This window comes from Aulostomus chinensis, chromosome 2 (assembly GCF_037954235.1).
Source record: "Aulostomus chinensis isolate RoL2024-O1b breed Wild chromosome 2, RoL_Achi_v1.0, whole genome shotgun sequence".
Taxonomy (NCBI): Eukaryota; Metazoa; Chordata; class Actinopteri; order Syngnathiformes; family Aulostomidae; genus Aulostomus; species Aulostomus chinensis.
Genome location: NC_141321.1, coordinates 22,369,350 through 22,389,388, shown reverse-complemented (window position 1 = coordinate 22,389,388; position 20,039 = coordinate 22,369,350). Strand labels below are relative to the sequence as shown.

Below are 20,039 nucleotides of genomic sequence, written 5' to 3'. Positions count from 1 at the left end.
CCACCATAGTTAATCATTATGAACATTTTCAAATAGTTATCTCTTCTTGTTGAACAGAAATAAAGTGCTTGAAATCATATTCAAATGACCAACACACACACACACACACACACACACACACACCAACTGTGCCCAGTCTTCATGTCTGTTATACTTGTTTGGACATGTAGAGTGACTCATAAGTGGTAGTTTGTTCCTCCTATTCACATCAGTCGTGGTTGTCAATTATAGTGAACTTTTAGGCGTCAAGTCACCAGAGGTGGAGATGAATCCCATATGAGGGAGTTTCTATCAGCTGCTCACTCCAAAGCACCACAATGTAGTTAGGGATTGTGAGACCTCATCAAAAACCCTCTCATTTTAGAGAACATGAGGCTACCAACCAACTGGCTAGCTGCTGCCAGCTATTATAATCTCCTAATCCTCAAAAGACCACCCCACTCACCTCGTTCAGCTCTTAGTTCTATCCATTATCCATCGACCCAGGCGGAGGATGTCTCTGTGGTGTTAGACTGGCTGCGAAATGTGCACACACCATCATAGAAGTAGATCTAAAATAGGATTGGGAATATCTGACAGAATGAAGGCTACTTGAAGATTTTGGATTTCAAGAGGCGTGTTTGTTAAAACAGACACAAGACCAGACGAAGTGTGCAGATCTAAGTGTCCTTGCTGCTTTTTTTTTTTTTAGAAACTAATAAAAATGTGCAGAAACACCAGAGATAGTGTCTATAGTAAGTGAAGACAGACTATCCAGAATTTTGATGCTCTGTCCATTGACTGTATTTTGCTCAGGGAACTAACAACCACAGCCTATATGTCCTTAAAATGTTTCAATCACTGCTTCCAAATCGTGTCTGTCCAAACTGACCTCAGTCTTTCTCCACAGAATTTAAATAAGACAGGAAGATAATTTGAGGCTTTAATCACATCTTCAGTATCACAGTGGCAAAGGTCAGATAATTCTGTCAGAGGAAAATCTGGCTTCTTAATAGTAATTTGTCATATTTAGGGTGCATGCCATCTAAAGGCCAACATGTACTCTTTGTCTGCAGCACAGGTACCCGTAGCTGCCCATGAACCACCCTAGAAATGTAACTGTGCGACTTCTACCTGGTCCACATCATCGCATAACATTTCCTCCTACAGGAACTCCATAGGCCCATTTTCACGTCCTCGCCTCCTCTGGTTACCTGAGTTTTCCTCTGTGCCGCATGAACTGCATAAATCTTAAAATATTGCTCAAAATGTATTTGCTTGAACTCAAAAATGATTTTCTCTTTCAGTCACCATTATTGGAAGCACACACAAATAATTCCAAACAGTGCCATGGAAGCCCTCCCGCTTACCAAAGATCTGACTTTTTGTAGTGTGACCCAGGTGCTCCAGCACATGTGTCTATTGTTGCACTTCATGATGTAGGGTACATGTTAGAGCTAAAATGTAGGCTCCATGTAGACAACACTTACAATTATAAATGACTCTTAATGTTGCATTAAATCACGAGCTTCATGACCTCTCACCAAACAATTTGATAACACCTGCCGTTCACTTTCTCATTTCTGAATCTGCTTTATTAAAAGCATCAAATGCATGTGGCTGTAATGTTCTGGAGTGACGTATGGATTATTTGTGGGTCTTTTTCTGTCTGCCATAGAATCTTTCGACTCATAGACTTAATACATTTCTTTTTTTCTGTCATTGATTCATCTGATACACAGGTCAGAATGTTTATCAAACTGGACACATGAAAACTGCTGCCATAAATCAAGGTTTCTGTGACTTCTAGTTATAAAGCACTGTCAGATACCATCTGTGATGATATTATATAATTGACTGCTATTCAAATGTAAAACTTAAGATAGCCAGGAAACTCAGTTGCATGTTCTGTTTCCGAGCTTGAAATATTAATGCAATCAAGAAAAACTCCAATTCAATGAATCCCGCTGTGGCAGCTCAGATATCCTGCCAAGTGAATACCTTCAGACGACGCATAAAAGGATGAAAGCTGGGCATATTAAAACATGCTTGCCAGCTGTAAGTGTCCAACAAAATTAATGTGAAAGAGGGATGAGTGTGGATATGTTATCTGTATGTAGATTGTCAGGAACATTGATATGGATCCCACTTTTACTTGTGGTTGACTGGAGGGATTAGCAGACATCCAGATTTTAATAAAGTGTAAAGCATTTGAGAGGAGAGATTTCAGACTCGTTAAAATTCCAGGCTTTATTTGACAATCTGTATTGTTAAAAAGAGCAGTGGGACTGCACTTATTAGACTATAAAACACAAAAATCCACAGCTCTTGTATTTTTATCGTTGTCATTGGAGGTAATCAGGTTTGTCTGTCTCCATCTATACGCTCTACTGCATCTATGTCATCCATCCATTTTCTTCCGCTTATCCTGATAAGGGTTGCGGGGGGGGGGGGGGGGGGCTGGAGCTTATCTGAGTAGCTTTCTGGCGAGAGGCGGGGTTCCCCCTGGACAGATCGCCAGTCCATCGCAGGGCCAACAAATATAGACAGACAACCATTCACACTCACAGTCACACCTACAGTCAATTTAGAGTATCAATCAGCCTCGTCCTCTCCTGATGTCTTTGGACTGTGGGAGGAAGCTGGAGTACCAGAGAGAACCCACACAGGGAGAACATGGAGACTCACACAGAAAGATCCTGTGCCCGAGCCAGGACCCAAACCCGGCACCTTCTTGCTGTGAGGCGACAGTGCTGACCACTGCACCACCGTGCCGCCCGCATCCGTGTCATTAGAGATCCAAGCAGTTTGAGTTTCGTTTGAATTTCTTCTGAATCTGAGTTGCAACTTTATGTCACTGCAGTAGATCATGGACACTTAATGTACTGGATATATTACATTTATGAACAGAATGGAGGAGAATTTGATGGGGTGTCTTCATTAAAGCTGTGAGAAGGAACCATCTATGGCTGATTTACTGACTCACCCCCGAGACACTTGCAAATGTAATGGTCATTCAATACATACAGGTTAATGAAATGAAAGATACTGATATTAACATGTGTATAGGCCTTGTAATGATCTGTATGAGATTCAAGGAATATGAGATATTTATAAATTGGTACAAGATGATCAGATCGTGTACATGAATATTAAATTCACCACCTACAATGGTTCTGTCACATGTAAGCATACTGGAAGACAGATATTGTGTACCACATCACTAAAACAATGAGGGCTGAAACAGTTGCGGGAAGCATGACATAATTCTTGTATCTGGTGATGATTATTCATTTCTAGTAATGTTTCTGTTAGCATCAAAATTTTTTTTATTATTTATTAAATTATTCAATAGAAGTCTTGAAACTCATCCTAGAAAAAACAAACTGTATTACTGGAAATATGATGACATCGCGGGCAGCACGGTGGTGCAGTGGTCAGCGCTGTTGCCTCACAGCAAGAAGGTGTTGGGTTCGAGTCCCAGCTAGGGCACGGGATCTGTGTGGAGTCTCCATGTTCTCCCTGTTCCTGTGTGGGTTCTCTCTGGTACTCCAGCTTCCTCCCACAGTCCAAAGACATGCAAGAGGAGATGAGTTTAATTTATACTCTAAATTGACCATAGGTGTGGCTATGAGTGCGAATAGTTGTCTGTCTCTATGTGTTGGGCTACGATGGACGGGCAACCCATCCAGGGTGAACCACGCCTCTCGCCGGAAATCTGCTGGGATAGGCTCCAGTCCCCTCCCATGACCCTTAAAAGGATAAACGGAAGAAAATGGATGGATGATGACGTCATGGCTAGCAACCATGTGAATATCACCCAAGCTATTTACGTTCCTCTTGACCCTTGACTTAAGAGGTCTGTGTATTACAGGAATAGCAGAAACAGTATTCATTAGAGCTTTTGAAACAAGCAGAGTGGGCAGATTTTTAGCAGTGGGAGGAATGCAACTCAGAACCCTGACAGTGGCAGGTAGGGGGAGCGAGAGGGAGCCCTTAAGGTTGCCATACTGTCTACACTGGCTTTCCGTGAGACTGCAGCTGCTTGTGAACAAGATTGCAATTAGCTTCATACTACAGCTGAGCTTTGACGTTGGTCCAGATGTTGAAGTTTTGGCTGTAGATTATCACAATGTGGTTTATCCATCTGTACAAAAAAGTGAGAAGTCAGCAAAGCTCATGCATTTAGAAGCTCCTGTTTATAGGTGAACAAGCAAAGAAGGAGCAAAAGTGGACATATAGTGTGGGATGGGGAACACAAGACACTAGTGCAAGAGGTGACAAGCATCAACGTTTGTCCTCCTCTCGTTGGTAAGCCACCATGAGCTGCACGGTGGCGTGGGTTCGAGAGCAATGTTGGAGCATGCGCATTGGTACGCTTTGCTTGTGTTCACTCTGGGTGATCACACATTTTTGATATTGTGTGACAGTAGGGCTGAGTCATTTTATCGATTCTGCGATATATATCGATATTTTGTTTCCCCTGAGAGTATCGATTTTTCAGCCACGAGTATCAATACATTAAGCCCCATTCAAATCCCCAGTGTTCTGCATTTTGCTGGAAGAGATATTAGGTCTGCCAGCCGCTAGTGTCGCTGTAGAGCATTTCTAGTCATCCAGATGCCAAAGCCTTTCTCATCGGGTTAGAACTGAGAGATTCAGGAGAATGGCAGCGAGCATTGCTCCCTCTAATTTTTCATGTTTCTGGGCATACACACAAGCTCCCTGAGCACACTGAGGATCAACATGAGCAACATCAGTTGTGCACGCTGTGGCCACACACCTGTTCCACACCTGGGAGCATAGAAAGGTACATGGCTTATTATAAGAATCAAATTACAGCAGCAATTTCTGTTAGTTTACTGTTAATATTTTCAGGGGTTTACAACTCAGCTGCTGAGCTACCATCGCCGTGTCTTATCTCTGCAGCACTGTTGTTAGCTAGCTAACTTCCAAGGTGCCACGGCACGTATGGGCAGGGCACACATGCAAGCACTGTCAATGCTATGATTGGCCGCGTAGCCTCAGTGAACCGTACCGTATCATTGGCTGGACACCTGTCACTCACCGAGTCTATGTGCAGCATTGATTCTTGTGCGCTGAGATTATATGAGGGGTGCGCGATTGCACAAGCGTGCAGTTTCCAGGGAATATTGGCATCGAGTATAAATCCAGCGCCTGCATGCTTAAACGCAGATGTGTGGGAGCATTTTGGGTTGAAAAACAAAAATAGCGACGATTTTGACTAAAGTATGGCGGTCTGCAAACTGTGTCACACAAAATTAAGTACTCTGGAAATACCACCAACCTGCGAGCCCACCTAAAACGTCATCACCCGGACAAGGAAACGTTAGCTGAGACCGAGCCCAAGAAGCTGCGGCGCATCCCGAAACAAACCACGCTGGACAGTGACAGCGGTGGTTGCCACAAGTTCCCATCTTCTTCACTGAGGTCGCAGAAAATTACGGAGTCCATTGCTTACTTTATTTGTCGAGATTTGAGAGCTTATTCGGTGGTGGAAAACACCAGCTTTGAGCGCATGGTGAACGCCATGGAGCCCCGCTATGCTATAGTCACCTCGAATTGAATTATTGGCTGCCATGGTTTATTTTTAGTTAACCTTGCGGCGAGACTGGCTAGTAGCTACCTCATATGTTCAGTATCAAGCTAAAAAAGCTGCCAAAGAAGGCCACTTGTTGCACTTAAACGCTCCATTGTTCACTTTACTTTTCAAAAGCTTGCAAGCTACAATTTGCACTCAGTTTCAATCAATGAAACTAATTTTCTCACCACATCTTTGATTCATTTTGTCCAGCATTTGCAAGCTGCCAGTCAGAGCCATATATTGTGGAATTGATGCTCTCAGTTCAGTTAATTCAATCCAAGTCAATGGAACACTCACAAGATGTCACCAAATCACTTTGTCCCTTTAAAATCTTTCATATAAGGATGTAAGTGTATCGAATTGTATCGTGAGCTGAATATTGCGATATTTATCATATCATGAGCCAAATATTGAATTGTATCGTGAGATTAGTGTATCACTACAGCCCTAGCAGACAGAGCCTCCGGGCCCATGTGGACATGGGTAGATGGGTGACATTAATGTCATGCCGACCAGTGAGGACTCCAACAGACACAGAACCCATGAATTAGCCTTTAGCATGGGTGTTGTTGTTCTTTGACGATGAATATGGTCCAGGGTGTATTCCAGCCTGTATTTTCAGTTTTCAATCATTTATGTATGGAAGGTTTGATGGGATCTCAGGGCATTTGCATCTACTTGCTGCCAGAAGAGATTAAAATTGTTGATTAAACCAAGGTCTTGTCTGGTATTTACACTGCAGCCACGTTTCCGATAAAGAAATTCTTCTTTCTTGAAGATGATTGAACAGACCAGCTATATCATGTTTAGGCAGTTCTGACTATGGCAGCATCGTGTCGTTGTAGCCGTCAAGAACTGTTTTCTTGCAGATGTGTGTATATTTAGATAAGAGTTTAAGGCCGTTGTGTGCTATCCAACACTTGAGGATCCAGCACATCAGCAGCATGTGATATTTTGATCACGCTCTAGCATTCCTTCTTATGGAATCCCCAACATTTAGGAAGTTTAGGAGAACAACAATGTTTTAGACTGCTTCACCAGCCACAGTCCCTTTGTTAGAACATAGAGGGGGGTTGTGTAGTTGGGATGGAATGGAAATTGAATTTGGAATTTATGACAAAAAAAACCCCACCATGTTTCCATGCAGCTTTCAAATGAATATTTCATCTGATGTTTGTGGTGCCTGAAGACTGATTGATCTGTTTTGTAACCTCTTGTGTCAGGTTCACCTCTGGCCAACAGTAAGATGCATCTGCACAGCTCAGTAAAGAGGAAGTTGGCTGAAGAGAAATGCTACGTGTTTGACAAGCGACTCAGGTACAACGTGCGACAGAACGAGAGCAACTGTCGATTTAGAGACATCGTAGTGAGGAAGGAGGAGGGCTTCACACATGTCCTGCTTTCCAGCCAAACAACAGACAACAACGCTCTCACACCAGAGGTGAGGCACACGGAGTATATAACTGCATTCATGGTATGGACTATGTAACTTTTGGATCGAATCTGAGTTTTCATGGAGCCGTGATACCAAAGAAAGTTTTCTTCCCTAGCTACTGTAGACATGCCCTGGAAGTGTTCTGTAACACACCAACTGCTCCAGGGAGCTTCTCTGTAAGCAACTTTAGCAAACTTTGGTTTTATGTGACTGGCGGGTGTGAGTATGTTTAGCTGCAAAAATCTGACACATGGCGCTGTTGTAACACCGTGTGCACGCTTTGCTAAACAAGCTACAACATTTGTACTGACAAAAAGTTTTATCGAAACTGCTTCCTGCCAAATGTGGTTTCTACAAGTAGAGCAATTAGGGGTTCATGTAATCCAGCATTACGCCATCTGTTGTTATTGCAGCAAAATGAACTAGTGGGGATATTATGCAGCAAGTTCCTAGAGGACATGAAGAGATTTGGAAACCCCAGAGATGGGCACATTTCCAAAGTTCTGCACTGCTTGCTGTCTAACAACATTGGTATATCTGTTAAAGGCCATTAACTTCAAGGTTTGTGTAATTGGTGTTAGATAATTTTACTTGTTAGTAAAATGTTTGAAATTTTGCGTTATGATCAACTGATGAGAAGAACGTCTGTAAATTGATTTATTTATATATATATATGTATATACATTTACATATATATACATATATATTTACTTATATATATACATATATATATATATACATATATATATGTATATATATATATGTTTGTTTAGTTTTAACTATTACAATGGTGTTCAGCTGTGTTGGTTTATCTTTACATTTATTGACATTTAAAACAGGAAAATCAGAGATGTAGGGGCAAACATGTGAAGCTATGCTTTCCTAAGTGCCGCTGTAATGTCTAGGGCTGTGTTTTTCCCTGCTGTTGTTCTGCACTCTCCCCCTCCCACTCCTTACCTTTACAACTTGCATTGCACTGCGATCAACTACCCAAAACACAATTCAACACAACAGCAATGCTATCATCTATACTTTCTAACCAGTCTAAATAAGATAGGGGTTTTTCTCTCATAACATTTTTAAGCTCAGCTCAATAAACGTACCTGGGACTCGGCCTTTGACTCAAGCCCAGCTCTACACTCTGATGACATCATTATGATACATTATGAACCACTTCATTCCTTTCTTATGAACCTGTTATCAAATTACCTTTGATACTTGGGTTTTTTTCTACTCACTTGGCATTTTGGTGCACTGCCCCTGAAAAATGATTCAGTGTCTTTCTTTTTTTTCTTTTTCATTCAAACAGCTGACACGCACACTCTCACATTTTCTCTCTCTCTCTCTCACACACACACACACACACACACACACACACACACACACACACACACACAACAAAATCTCTCTCTCTCCCTCTCCCTCTCCCTCTCCCTCTCCCTCTCTCTCACTCTCTCACACACCATGAAGAATTGCGGAGAGGAAAAACAAGGACCAGTCACTCACTAAACGCTGATATATGCCTAGTTAGATGTATATTGAGAAGCAGATCTGAAGTGTTTTGGTGTCTGTGTGGGAAAAAATGTCAATTGTGAGGACAGAATGCTGTCTGGCTGCTACTGTACATATGAAAATGATCTGACACATCCTTTGTCTCAAGTTAACTTTGAAAATTAGCCACTTAGAGCACATTCAGTGTGTACTCAGTCTCTCCACCCTCAGTTTCAACGTGGGTTGTTGCCCTCAAGAGCTTTCAAAGTAAGTCATTATAGTATTAAATACTATATTATAATATGCAGCAGGGTTGGGAGAGATGCTCTACTTACACCAGTTGTGCTTCATAGAGATTACCAGTCCAGTCGCCAAGTGGGTGCGACAAGACCAAAGAACAAACCAAACCAACCATGAGGTTGCAGAGCACTCGTACATTTGGCCAGCATGCTTAAGCAATAGTGCCCCCCCCCCCCCCCCCCCCCCCCGCATTCACATCGACCCAAACCTGAAAATGCTTACGTCATCACTTAGCTGCACCAGTCTGACATTTGGACAGGAATCCCACAGATCTGATGTTGTATATCATCTCATCATTCATCTCCATCATCCTCATATGTGGCAGGCCCAACCAGTAGTCAACAAACCAGGAGCACCTGAGCAAGAGCAGAGAGAAGTGCAAGCACCTATCATCTGTTCCCCTAATTTAGCACTGTTCTAAGCTTTGAAAATAAAGATGGTCAGTTGTCCGCAACTGCTAGATGTGTCTGCCAATTGTAGCATTGTCATCTTCACACCATGAGTCAACCACCCTCTGCTCTCCAGTGACACTACAGATTTTGGAGCCCTAAAAATCCATTGAAGCACAGCAACTTCTGCACAGAGATTCTACAACATCACCGTAGAAATGACTCAGCTGTTATGACACTTTTGTTTGCAAACAATGTCAATGTAATGACACCCCAGTGCATACATTTATAACACATTTCAGTTTTCCACAACCCAATTGTGGCTGTGTTCTGTTGTCCAGAGGCTGAATCGGCGCTGATACTACCTCCACTGCCGGATCGGGGACAGAACGATTTGTTCACCCCCCTTCGTTTCGTCCTTTAATACAGATGGTGAGGCATAACATTGGCCTTGAAAAGGCTGAGTTAAAGGGCTTGAGATATTTGTAAGGTTAGCCAGAGATAATGGCATGTATCACAATGATCCTAACCTCTGGTTAAAAAGGACAAGCATTTTCCTTCAGTCAGATTGTAGACTAGACCTTCCGTAGAGGCCAGTGCCTGGTTTGGATACAGCATCGTGTGTCCTTCACAGGCACGTGTGTCTACTTTCATGTGTGACAGTAAGCCTGTAAGCTACGGGCTTATCAAACCCCTCTGATGGCTCCTTCTCTGTCTCAGGCTTTGAAGCTAAAGGAATAAGAGAGTCTGCAGATATGCTCACTGAATAGCTGTAGTCGACAAAACCTTCAAAAATATTCCTAGACATTTCTCATCCAAACATTTAATGCTACATTTGAATAAGAAATCCACCCAGCTGTTAAGGCTAACTGGTTACCTTTCCTGGCCTGATACACTGGCGCTCTGTTCATGTGTGATACTGCCAATTAAAAGATTTCCAACACTGCTTGTTTGTCTGTGACGCTCCCAATGATCCAGGTCATGGGTATTCAAGAATGGTTGAATCATGGGAAATCCGGGATCTAAGTGTGTTGCTGCAACTCCCTAAGAAACTGCTCCACCTTGACAACTGCACAGTCAAACAAACGCATAGGCCAGCGCCAGCAGTTTACCCACTGCTCAAGGATGAGGGACACTCTTTTAAAGATGCCAGCATACCCATTTTGGGCAAGGAGGACAGATGGTTTGAAAGAGAAGCGGAGGAAGCTATCTATGTAGAAGGACCTCTCAATTCTGACTGTCTTGCCCTTGGCCTTGATGAAAACATTTTTTTTTTAAAAAACACCCCGCCAGGATTCCCTTCTCGTCTCTCAGACCTGATGAAGCTCCTGGGATGATGCATGAACCACCTTCAAGTTTCTGCAAACAAGTCCAGTTGCGCTTGGTTAAACCCCTGGTTTCATCTTCTTTTATTTTTGTAATGATTCTCATCACATAACCCTTACTAAAATAATGCTGAAATAATCAATTATAACAAAAATTTCTTGTGCAGTTGATCCTTCCATTTAGGAGAGATTTCGCTTGTCTTATCATTTTAATCAGGCTTATTTTTGCCCCATGATCACAAAGAATGCTGTGCCATGTAAATGCGCCAGTGATCGTCCAGATAGAGGGGAAACAGTCCAATTGTTGTGTAACCTAACAGTGGTGTCATCTGTACTACTCCTGCTGTCACTGGTAGTACTCATCAAACCAGTCATTTAAGGGCGCTCTCATTGGTCTTTTTTCTTGTTCAAACCAAATTAGGAACAGAATTTTGTCTTATTAGCCCAGTAGTTTGTCTCTGTTCAGTCTTGACTGTTGTCTCTCTCTGTCTTCAGGTAAGCCCTTTTTTTTTCTTTTTTTTTTTTGTGAATAATAAACTTGAGGTTTCAGTGAACCCTGAACCCAAAAGCTGGCAGTTGCTTTATAATTCACTGTACAATTTATGTTTTGTGCCAGTGTTTCTTTCCTTCCAGAACATGAAACTATGAAAAGGCCTAGAACAGGGCTATTCAACTTTATTGTTCAGCGAGCCACACTGTCTGAAAGCTAAGGTCCCAGTGGCTGGCTGAACATTTTCCTGAACTGTTATTCTCTTTCTGTATGTACACTCAACAAAATGCACCACCTCATTTTCAGAACTCTTATTTAATTGCAAAAGTAGCAAAAAACAAGAAAAAATCAATAGCCATTCTTAACTTGATGTCCTTTTCCAACACAATCTGTGATAACCCCCCCCCCCCAAAAAAAAGGTAATTAATTTTACAACACATAATGTTATTGGTCTTCTAATTTAGCCAATTCTGACATTTCTTATCAAGTTACATCATCTTTCTTGTTGAGAACTTAACTGCATCACAACCTCACCCATGGCACACAGTTAGCAGAGGAGGAAGCTACTAGTTCTATTTACCAGAGAAAGAAAGAGGAGCCATTCCTTTTAGTCTGGCCCCGCATTTAATTGGTTCTACCTTGGTCCATGCTACACTCCTTCACCATGTTCGGTGAGAATCCTCTTTATAGCTTTTACACAATCTTGCTAACAGACAGACAGGCAGATGGCAGCAAGCACATAACCCTGGTGGAAGAAACTCGCACGACCTCCTGCTGACCGTCTCATTTTAATCATACAGAATTTATGATCGTGTACGGTCTACAATTAGATTTACAATAACGTGGAGTAGTAATTCACTTGTGCCTTATACGCATCCCCAGAGATGGTGATTTAATTTTGAGAGCTGGTGCGTGCTGTTGAAATTTGGATTGTTTATAGCACCTTTGTTTGTCTACAAGTGAAGTCGACGTCTCTGCTCACTGCTCGTGGGTGTCACTTTGACTGCTGTCTTATCCACAAAGTGGAACCAGCATCTGCTCATCTCTGCGTTTGTGCAGGAATTTAATTCACCTTGGTAGAGCAATGTCACTCGTAGTCACACAATTACGCATGCACGCACACACACACACCGCATTTAGTTAAAACTGTGAACAGATTATGTGCTTGGTGAGAGTTCACTTTGAGGTTGAATGGTTACTGTAATATGGGTCAAGGGTGATAATCTGATTAAAATAGAGCAGTAGAAATGTTCAGATTGACTGCAGACTGTGTGTGTGTGTGTGTGTGTGTGTGTGTGTGTGTGTGTGTGTGTGTGTGTGTGTGTGTGTGTGTGTATCATGGTTGGCTATCTGTTTGTGTGCTACTTCTTCATATTAACTGGACTGGTGGTCTGATTATGTCAGAAAGTGTCATTAAGGGAAAAAAAACACAAAATTGGTTATTTATATTCCAACTCTAAATATGTGGTAGGTGTCATGTTAATTATCTACTGCTCTCAAGTTCTCTCTCTCTCTTCATTGAAAACCACCTTGGCTCTCTTCCTTTTTTAGCATTTTCGAGCTCAACTGAAAAGATGTCTTAGAGTAAGTTAATGTTCTCCCTGGAGACTTTGGCTTGCACCAAAAAAGGCTCTTCAAAATAAAGAGATCATTTGGACAAATAGTCTCTGAAGCATGACCATCTTCTGGGTCAAAGGAATGAGCCAGGGATCACCATTAATGGTGCTTTACTTGCTTTTGTTTCCTGTCAGTTGTCCCCTGAGACCACCACTCACATCAGGCAGATCTAGGATTGTAATACAAGCGTCATTTTCTGTCTTTTTAGATCATGAAGGAAATGTGTCGGGCTCTGGGTAATGCAGCTGCTGATGACAGTAAATTATTATTGCTCAGCTCTGTGGGGACAGTTTTCTGCAGTGGTCTGGAGCCGTCCTACCTGATCGGACGTCTGTCCACTGACCGCAGGAAAGAGAGCAGCCGCATCGCAGATGCTGTACGGTAAGAAGACGCTTTCCCACTATGAGGAGATCTCCATTGCTGCTTCACATGACAGAGATGGTACTGATAACTCTAACTTCTCCAGAGAGTTTGTGTTGGCGTTCATTCACTTCAAGAAACCCATCGTGGTGGCAATAAATGGGCCTGCGCTGGGATTGGGCGCCTCTATCCTGCCATTGTGTGACGTGGTGTGGGCAAGTGAGAGGGCTTGGTTCCAAACTCCATGTGCCGCTCTCCACCTCACCCCCTCTGGCTGCTCCTCTTACACCTTCCCCCAGATCCTGGGTGTAGCTCTGGTAGGTCCAAGCAACTTCACCAATGACCCAATCAGATTTCAGTTTCATTCGATGAAACCCTGCCATCTCATCTTGCTCTTTCTCCCTTGGCAGGCCAATGAGATGCTCTTCTGTGGGAGGAAACTCACAGCTCAGGAAGCTTGCAGTCGAGGTCTAGTGTCACAGGTTTTCTGGCCGACCACATTTAACCAAGAGGTGATGCTACGTGTGAAGGAAATGGCATCCTGCAATGCAGTGGTATGTCCCGATCCAGACAAACCAAGCGATGAAATTTCTCTTGATTATAACCAAATGACTGTCTATCTGCTCCTACAAGGTTTTAGAAGAATCCAAATGCCTGGTGAGGAGTATCCTCATGTCTGTTCTGGAGGAAGTTAATGAGAAAGAGTGCCAGATGCTGAAACAGTTGTGGTGTTCAACCAAAGGACTCGAGGCACTCTTCAGTTACCTGCACAACAAATCCTATGAGAAGTGAACCTTCATAGTGATCTCAAACTAAAAATTGAAGCCTTTGTGTCCATCCATCAGCAGAGTGGAACCTCTGATGAGCTACTAACTCGTCCGTCGTGACCAGTTTTTAAAGCAATGTTATTGTTTTTTTTATTAATCGGACCCACAACCGTCCAGATGATTATTCCCTTTTGAAAAAGTCAGAGAGCAAAGGGCCAAATGTTCACTGCTTAAATATGAAGAGTGACGAGGGTTCTTGAGGGAGGTACAGTGTGGTTCTCTTTGTGTGCAAATCATCAGGATTTATGAAATCAATGTGCGTCTGATAGCAATGAGGAAGCGATAATAATAATAATAATAATAATAATAATATATGATAATATATAATTTATTGTAAGTGTGTCCAAAAGTTGCTCTGTGTATATAAGATGCGTTTTTTTCAGGATTTTTCCTTTAGTCGCTTGTTGTTTTGGACTGACGTGTAAACCAAAGGTTTCATTGCTATTTAACATGCACATTCCTATTTCTCTGTACTGGCTGAAGAAAAATGCTAGAAAAGTTTTCACACATGCTCATATTGGACCTCACACATGAAATGTTTTGATGCATAAATATTCCCTTCGCCCTTGATTTAGTCTTACAGATGGGAAGCCTGGTGACTATTTGTAATTCCTTGCTCCTCACACATACCTCTTGTAATATCAACAGAACGCAAGTAATTTTTGGAAAATCCACTCATTGTCCATCTTTTTTTTTTTTTTTTAAAACAGACATGAATATAGAAACCCTTCATTTCTGTCTGCGTTCATGAAGGCGCTCCCGATTATTCCCGGATGGCTCACTGCTAGTTAGCTTAGCTGCAATGAATGCTCGCGGTCTAGCCATCTCAGTATTCATCAAATACAACTTAACTATGTTTCTGCTGTATATTTTATTTATTTAAAAAAAATCAACTTGTAATTTCATGGATGATACACACCCAGAACTAGTTTGACTGCCTCAGCAACCCCTCCCATCGTGCTCTTATTAGATCAGGATCAAGGTCTTGGTTTGTCCATCAGTAATCTTCCTGGCTTTAAAATAAAACCATCTAGTCTTTCTCAACAGTTTGTCAGGTAAAACCCGATTTCTATTAATGCAGGCTAATGCTTTTTTTATATAAGTACATTTGATGACTTTTGAGCAGGCTTTTTCTACTGCCCCACCACGAGCATTCTCTGTAGCTAAGCTAACTAGCAATCAGATGACAATGGTATCGACCCAGAAAAAAATCATGTACAGTGAGCATACTTTCCTTAAAGTCGGTTTGTTCCTTCTTCTTCCTGCTTCTTTGCAAGCCTGGGTGATTGACAGTTACAAGGAGGACACAATACATGGCAGGAGATGCAAAACGCCATCAGGCTTTGCCTCCTGTATGTAAGACTAAATTTAGGGCTTAATGTGTAAGAAGAAATCTGTGCATAGGAACCTTTCTTGAATAAGACCTACTGCCAGATCAGATTGAGTGAATTGAACACCCGGGATCCTTATTTAGAAACTGTCTTTTGCTCATGTGTATATAATAAGTCGGATCAGCCTTATTTTTCACTTTGTCATCTCACTGATCAGCAAGCAATAGCCTCCTGAACATCTTGTGACAGTAGAAGACAACATAACCATCATACTGTTCATCTAGTATTTTCACTTGCAACACAATAGAAATGGCTATAATTACGTTTTATTTATACAAATGCATTCTTTGATTTCCTTTCTTTTCATTCAAGAGAGACTTGTTTCAACTGAAATGCACATGGAGATTTAAAATCTGCTAAATGAGATGGAAAACACTGGAAATCTTGTGTGAATTCAAACAGTAAATATAAAAATGTTTGTTTTTAATTTTAAGTGGCATTTTGGTTTGAGATGATTAAATGAAATAATGGCACATATTACAAAGAAGGAATAGCGAATTTTTTGTGGCAAAAATGTTCACGCTTCAGTTTTTAGTGGAGGTCACTACTGTGTGAGATGTGATTGTTTTCAGAAGGAAAAAAAAAAAAAGAATCACATGATCCGAGTTGATATTTCCCGTAGTTGTGTAGAAGATATGATTCTTGCTTAGACCCCAAGTAATCATACAAAGTGTCGGTAATCAGTATTGTGGAAACGCTGCTGTCGTGTAACTGGAGTCAACATTGTTCTTCTCCGCATGTGATGATTCCTGGTTCCAAAAAAAATGTTTTATATTTTAACGTGTACTATATTTAGGGATCTATTTTGTTTTACCAAAATATGAAGGCCTGTGGAAACTATTTTGTTAAAATCATGATATATTTGTCCATTTTTGCAAGTGTACACAAATACATTACAGAATATAGATATAATATAGATCATGTACATTGTTGTGTGTAACTAATTGCATGTAATATACTGTACATATGAATGTGCTGCCTGTCAGAATACTTGGTATTTCTGGGTATGTTTTGTACCGGCATTGTAAGTATTGTTAAAGATGTTGCAGTTTATTTTTGTATTTATTTGAGATAACTGTTTGGATGTGCAGTGCCATGATGTGGTTTTCTTTGCTCCAGAGGCACGTCGACTCACTCGGTAACCTTTTCTTAATAATGCCATGAAAATTTCCATCAACAAAATGGGTCAGGAAAGTGGAAAGTATATAAATATATATATATATATATATATATATATAAAATTAATTTCAAAACCAAAATGTGTGAACACCATTGTCACTTGAATGTTTACCTTTTCGGCAGACACGATCAGATAAAGTACTTTGTTGTAAATTATCAAAGGCATGTCAAATAATTTAATATATGTTTTACTGAGGTTTATATAAGTATGAACAATTGATTAACGATTTTCAGTCATATTTATTTGTGACCGTTTCAGTTTAATTGCAGGGAAAAATTAATGGTTTGAAGAAGCATCCCCCCCCCCCCCCCAAACTATCACTTCCACTTCATGAAAAAAAAATAAAACAATTGTAGTTGCAGCATCTGGATCCCCTCTTTATTTTTGTTTTTTTACCAGCTCAGCCATTGTGTCAGTAGTTTTGTGATTTAAAAATACAATTTGGACGAAAATAATTTCTGAGATCATTGGGATTTCAAGATTCACTGTTACTTCAACTGGACATGGTGAATTGCCCACGACGGTGTTGATAAACACTGACTGTCACTCATCCTCATGCCGGTTTAACCTCCCCTCCAAGCTCACCAGTGACACACATCATGAGGAATGTAAAAGTGACTGAGCGTTGTTGAAACTGATTGTCTTAATATGGCTGCCACAATAATTTTAGATTATTTATTGAAGATATGAAGGAAAACCATCCAGGCATACAAGATTATTAAAATCCCATATGGTTGCAACAGGAAACTAACACCAGCAACCAAAAATTGATTGAGCTCAGCCCACTTCCAAAAGTTTAGTGGGGACAAGAACAACCAGCAGTGTTACAGGAACAAGAGAGAGAGAGACTAAGATGCCTATGACACAGCTTATTTAATGAATGTTAATATTTATTGAAGTTAAGAGGTGGGGGGGGGGGTGCAGTTACGCTGATAGATGTAAGGCACCGTCAAAAAATGCTTCAGAAAATAAGGGCTCTCCAGAGTCTCGATGTTGTTGGCAGGGAAGAAGATTCAGCAGGTGATTGTTGGAAAGATTCAGCCTGGAGGTCTGGAGGGTAACGGGTCAGTCATAATTCAGACAGACGAAGAAGACTATCAAGGCTGATGAGTCAGTTCAAACTGAATAGTCGCAGTTTAGCCATGATGCCAACTCCCATGATCCCTTGCTTCTTTATGACATCAAACTGTTCTTTGCTTTTGTGAGTAAAGCATCGAGCAGCAGGAAGAACTGCGTTTCAAAGGACTGAAGGGAATGTCACCAATCAACATGATTCCCCATTCAAATAAAGATCTTTATTACAAACTGACTTTTGATGAATAAACAGAGTGAATGTCATGTTAGGCTTTGTGCTGGAACAGTAAATAAAAGTAAGCTGTACATTTTAAACTATGGTTTTATTGTTAGTGTGTGATCTCACCATATAAATAATCCCTCAACTGTTAATATTACGAAGTAATAGTGGCCCATGAAACTCAAACTTCCAATTTACAAAAGGTACGCATGCACTGACCCTTCTTTTTTCTTTTTTTCTTTCAAACAAACACAGTAAGTAAGTGTTCCACCACTTGAATACTTTGAATGTTGCAGTAAAACGTCCTTCACAACTCCTCCTTGGCCCTTTGATTCCGTCGCTTCTTCATTTCCAGGGCATGCTGCCTGTTGCGCTCTCGCTTCTCCGATCTCTGTTCAAATTATGACAAAAAAGAAAAGTCCATGCTCAGAGCACCGAATGCTTTCTTCACGTTGTCAAATAGCAACATTCCTTTCATACCTCCTTCGTCAGGCAGTGACGCATCAAACGGTCGGCATCATTGCACTTCCCAAAGAACCTGAGGAAATTATGCTGAGAAATAGATTCACATGGTTTAGTTGAGAGTGCATTGAGACACGCAGCGGTGAAAGGTGAGGAGCAGGACGTACCTCTGCGTGGCACTGCCGAAGAAGACTTATGAGTTCATTACACTCGTCTGTGTGCAGGTGAGGCGACAGGTCACTGTGCATGCTGAGTCAAGGTCGTACTGATACACCGCAGAAACACTGTAAAGCCAGAAACAAGAGGGGGGCTCTGTTGAGAATCATGAAACTGGAACAGAAAAAGATTAGTCTTGAATGGCACAAGGACAAGACGCGCATGTCGGTGGGGGGTTAATTCTAGAAAGCATGGTTAACACAGCATAAACCCTGACCTTTGACAAACCTGCAAGTATTCAGTTCTAGAACAGCTGATCAAAGTTGGTTCAAACATCTCTCAGAATATTCTTTCACGCTGACTAAAAATAAAAGGTCCATACACGATTCACCGCGGCAACAGGTAGATAGACGGATGACTTTGCTCTGCTGCATATTCACCATTAGGAAATGTATCTTCCATTCCAGACTTCACATGATGTGCCTTGAATATTTCGGCTAACTATCTTAACATGGCAGCTGTCTTTTGCGCACAGTCATAGTGTTGTACAACTTTCATGCAACTTTAGATGCAGACATCTTGGAAGGATCTCAACTCTGACAATTACACTGACTTTGATGTGGTCTAAATCAAAGAGGATATGAAACTTCAGTTCTGGCTCTCAAAGAAGGAGAGGAGACATATAATCTTTGTTGAAGAAAATATCAAGTCAGTAGATCAGGTTCAAAGACACAGCGCTGTTTCTTACTGGACCTGGAAATCCAGAATTTCCCAAGTCAGTTTGCATTAAACCCATTTTCTGAACAATCAGGTGGCATCTCCACATATTTGACTGATGGTACACAACAAGGCTGAAGACTGAAACCTATGAATTAATTCTTAAACATTTTTTCAGCACTGCTTGTACACAAGTCGTCTCAGGAAGCTTGTGTCGCTGACATGACTTCGAGAGGATACTCGTTGCTCCCCATCCCTCTCCTTCCTAAGCCGTCATCGTGACGCTCAGGTTTGTTAGGGTTTGTTTGTTTTTCAAACGTGCAGGCACAAAAAAGCCTAGAGCACAGAGAGGCTGTCTAAAATGTAAAATAACTATCATCATTCATCCCTTATAATCTGAAATAATTAAAGAAATGATACAGCATTTGCCAGAAGATGCGGGACCAGGGCACGTAATCGAGACGGCATTGTTTTGACATCAGCTACTGAGTTAAGCCCGTTTTGTTGGTTCAAACAAGCAGACACAAAAAAATATATGTATTAAATTATAATAAGATATTTTATAACAAAGTCCTCTACCTGGGCTCTTATGATAACTCTTGCCAGCAGTGGAAAAGCTGTGTCATCTGTGGGGTTCAGCAGCTCAAGTCGCGGAATGCCACGCTAGCTAACTACCAGGCCTCGGCTAATGTTTACGCCGCAGCAAAAACCTAAGAAAATACAGTAGAGCTTTTCCTTTTTATACCCCGTTAAACGCCGACGACATTGTTTTTTTTGTTTGTTTGTTTTACAATGCTTCTATTTATACAAGTAGACCTTGATTGAAATTCTACAATCATATAACCTACAGACACAACATCGACCTGTCTCCTTCTTCGGAACAGTCCCATGCGCGACAGTACAGTTGCACTACCGCCACCTGCTGTCCTGGAGTATAAAATGCTGACAATAAAAGCAACCAATCGGTGTCTTAATTCGCTTGGAATTGTTTGCGTTCTTTTTAGGGCGGGTTTGTGGGCGG

General features: G+C 41.3%; 2 protein-coding genes across 5 annotated transcripts in view; one reads left to right on the top strand and one right to left on the bottom strand.

The window, feature by feature from the left end:
* The window catches only part of LOC147269462 (chromodomain Y-like protein 2), a 29,484-nt gene extending 13,182 nt beyond the window's left edge, over positions 1-16,302 (top strand). Inside the window, exons 3-7 of the mRNA XM_086185236.1 lie at positions 6,808-7,025; positions 12,840-13,012; positions 13,098-13,308; positions 13,402-13,545; positions 13,625-16,302. Of these exons, the coding sequence (XP_086041362.1) occupies positions 6,808-7,025; positions 12,840-13,012; positions 13,098-13,308; positions 13,402-13,545; positions 13,625-13,783 (905 nt within the window). The 3' untranslated portion in view covers positions 13,784-16,302. The remainder of the gene's footprint in view (positions 1-6,807; positions 7,026-12,839; positions 13,013-13,097; positions 13,309-13,401; positions 13,546-13,624) is intronic.
* A 1,368-nt stretch (positions 16,303-17,670) lies between these two features.
* Positions 17,671-19,983, bottom strand: cmc2 (C-x(9)-C motif containing 2). 4 transcript variants are annotated; one of them, XM_086185257.1, is made up of 5 exons: positions 19,598-19,932; positions 19,009-19,054; positions 18,313-18,431; positions 18,164-18,235; positions 17,671-18,074 (listed from the first exon to the last, which is right to left on the bottom strand). In XM_086185257.1, the coding sequence occupies exons 3-5, from the start codon at positions 18,391-18,393 to the stop codon at positions 17,991-17,993; spliced, it is 237 nt and encodes a 78-aa protein (XP_086041383.1). In that variant the 5' UTR covers positions 18,394-18,431; positions 19,009-19,054; positions 19,598-19,932; the 3' UTR covers positions 17,671-17,990. The 4 variants fall into 4 exon arrangements, with proteins under 4 accessions (XP_086041383.1, XP_086041388.1, XP_086041376.1 ...); XM_086185262.1 differs by lacking the exon at positions 19,009-19,054 and having other exon boundaries at positions 18,313-18,429; positions 19,867-19,983; XM_086185250.1 differs by lacking the exon at positions 19,009-19,054 and having other exon boundaries at positions 18,313-18,429; positions 19,598-19,931.
* Between the last annotated feature and the right edge of the window lie 56 nt (positions 19,984-20,039).

Coding starts and splice junctions, on each gene's coding strand:
- cmc2 (XM_086185262.1), bottom strand. CDS start 18,393: ATGCACAGTGACCTGTCGCCTCACCTGCACACAGACGAGTGTAATGAA. Junction 18,236..18,312: donor TTCGGCAGTGCCACGCAGAG/GTACGTCCTGCT, acceptor TCTATTTCTCAG/CATAATTTCCTCAGGTTCTT. Junction 18,075..18,163: donor GTCACTGCCTGACGAAGGAG/GTATGAAAGGAA, acceptor TAATTTGAACAG/AGATCGGAGAAGCGAGAGCG.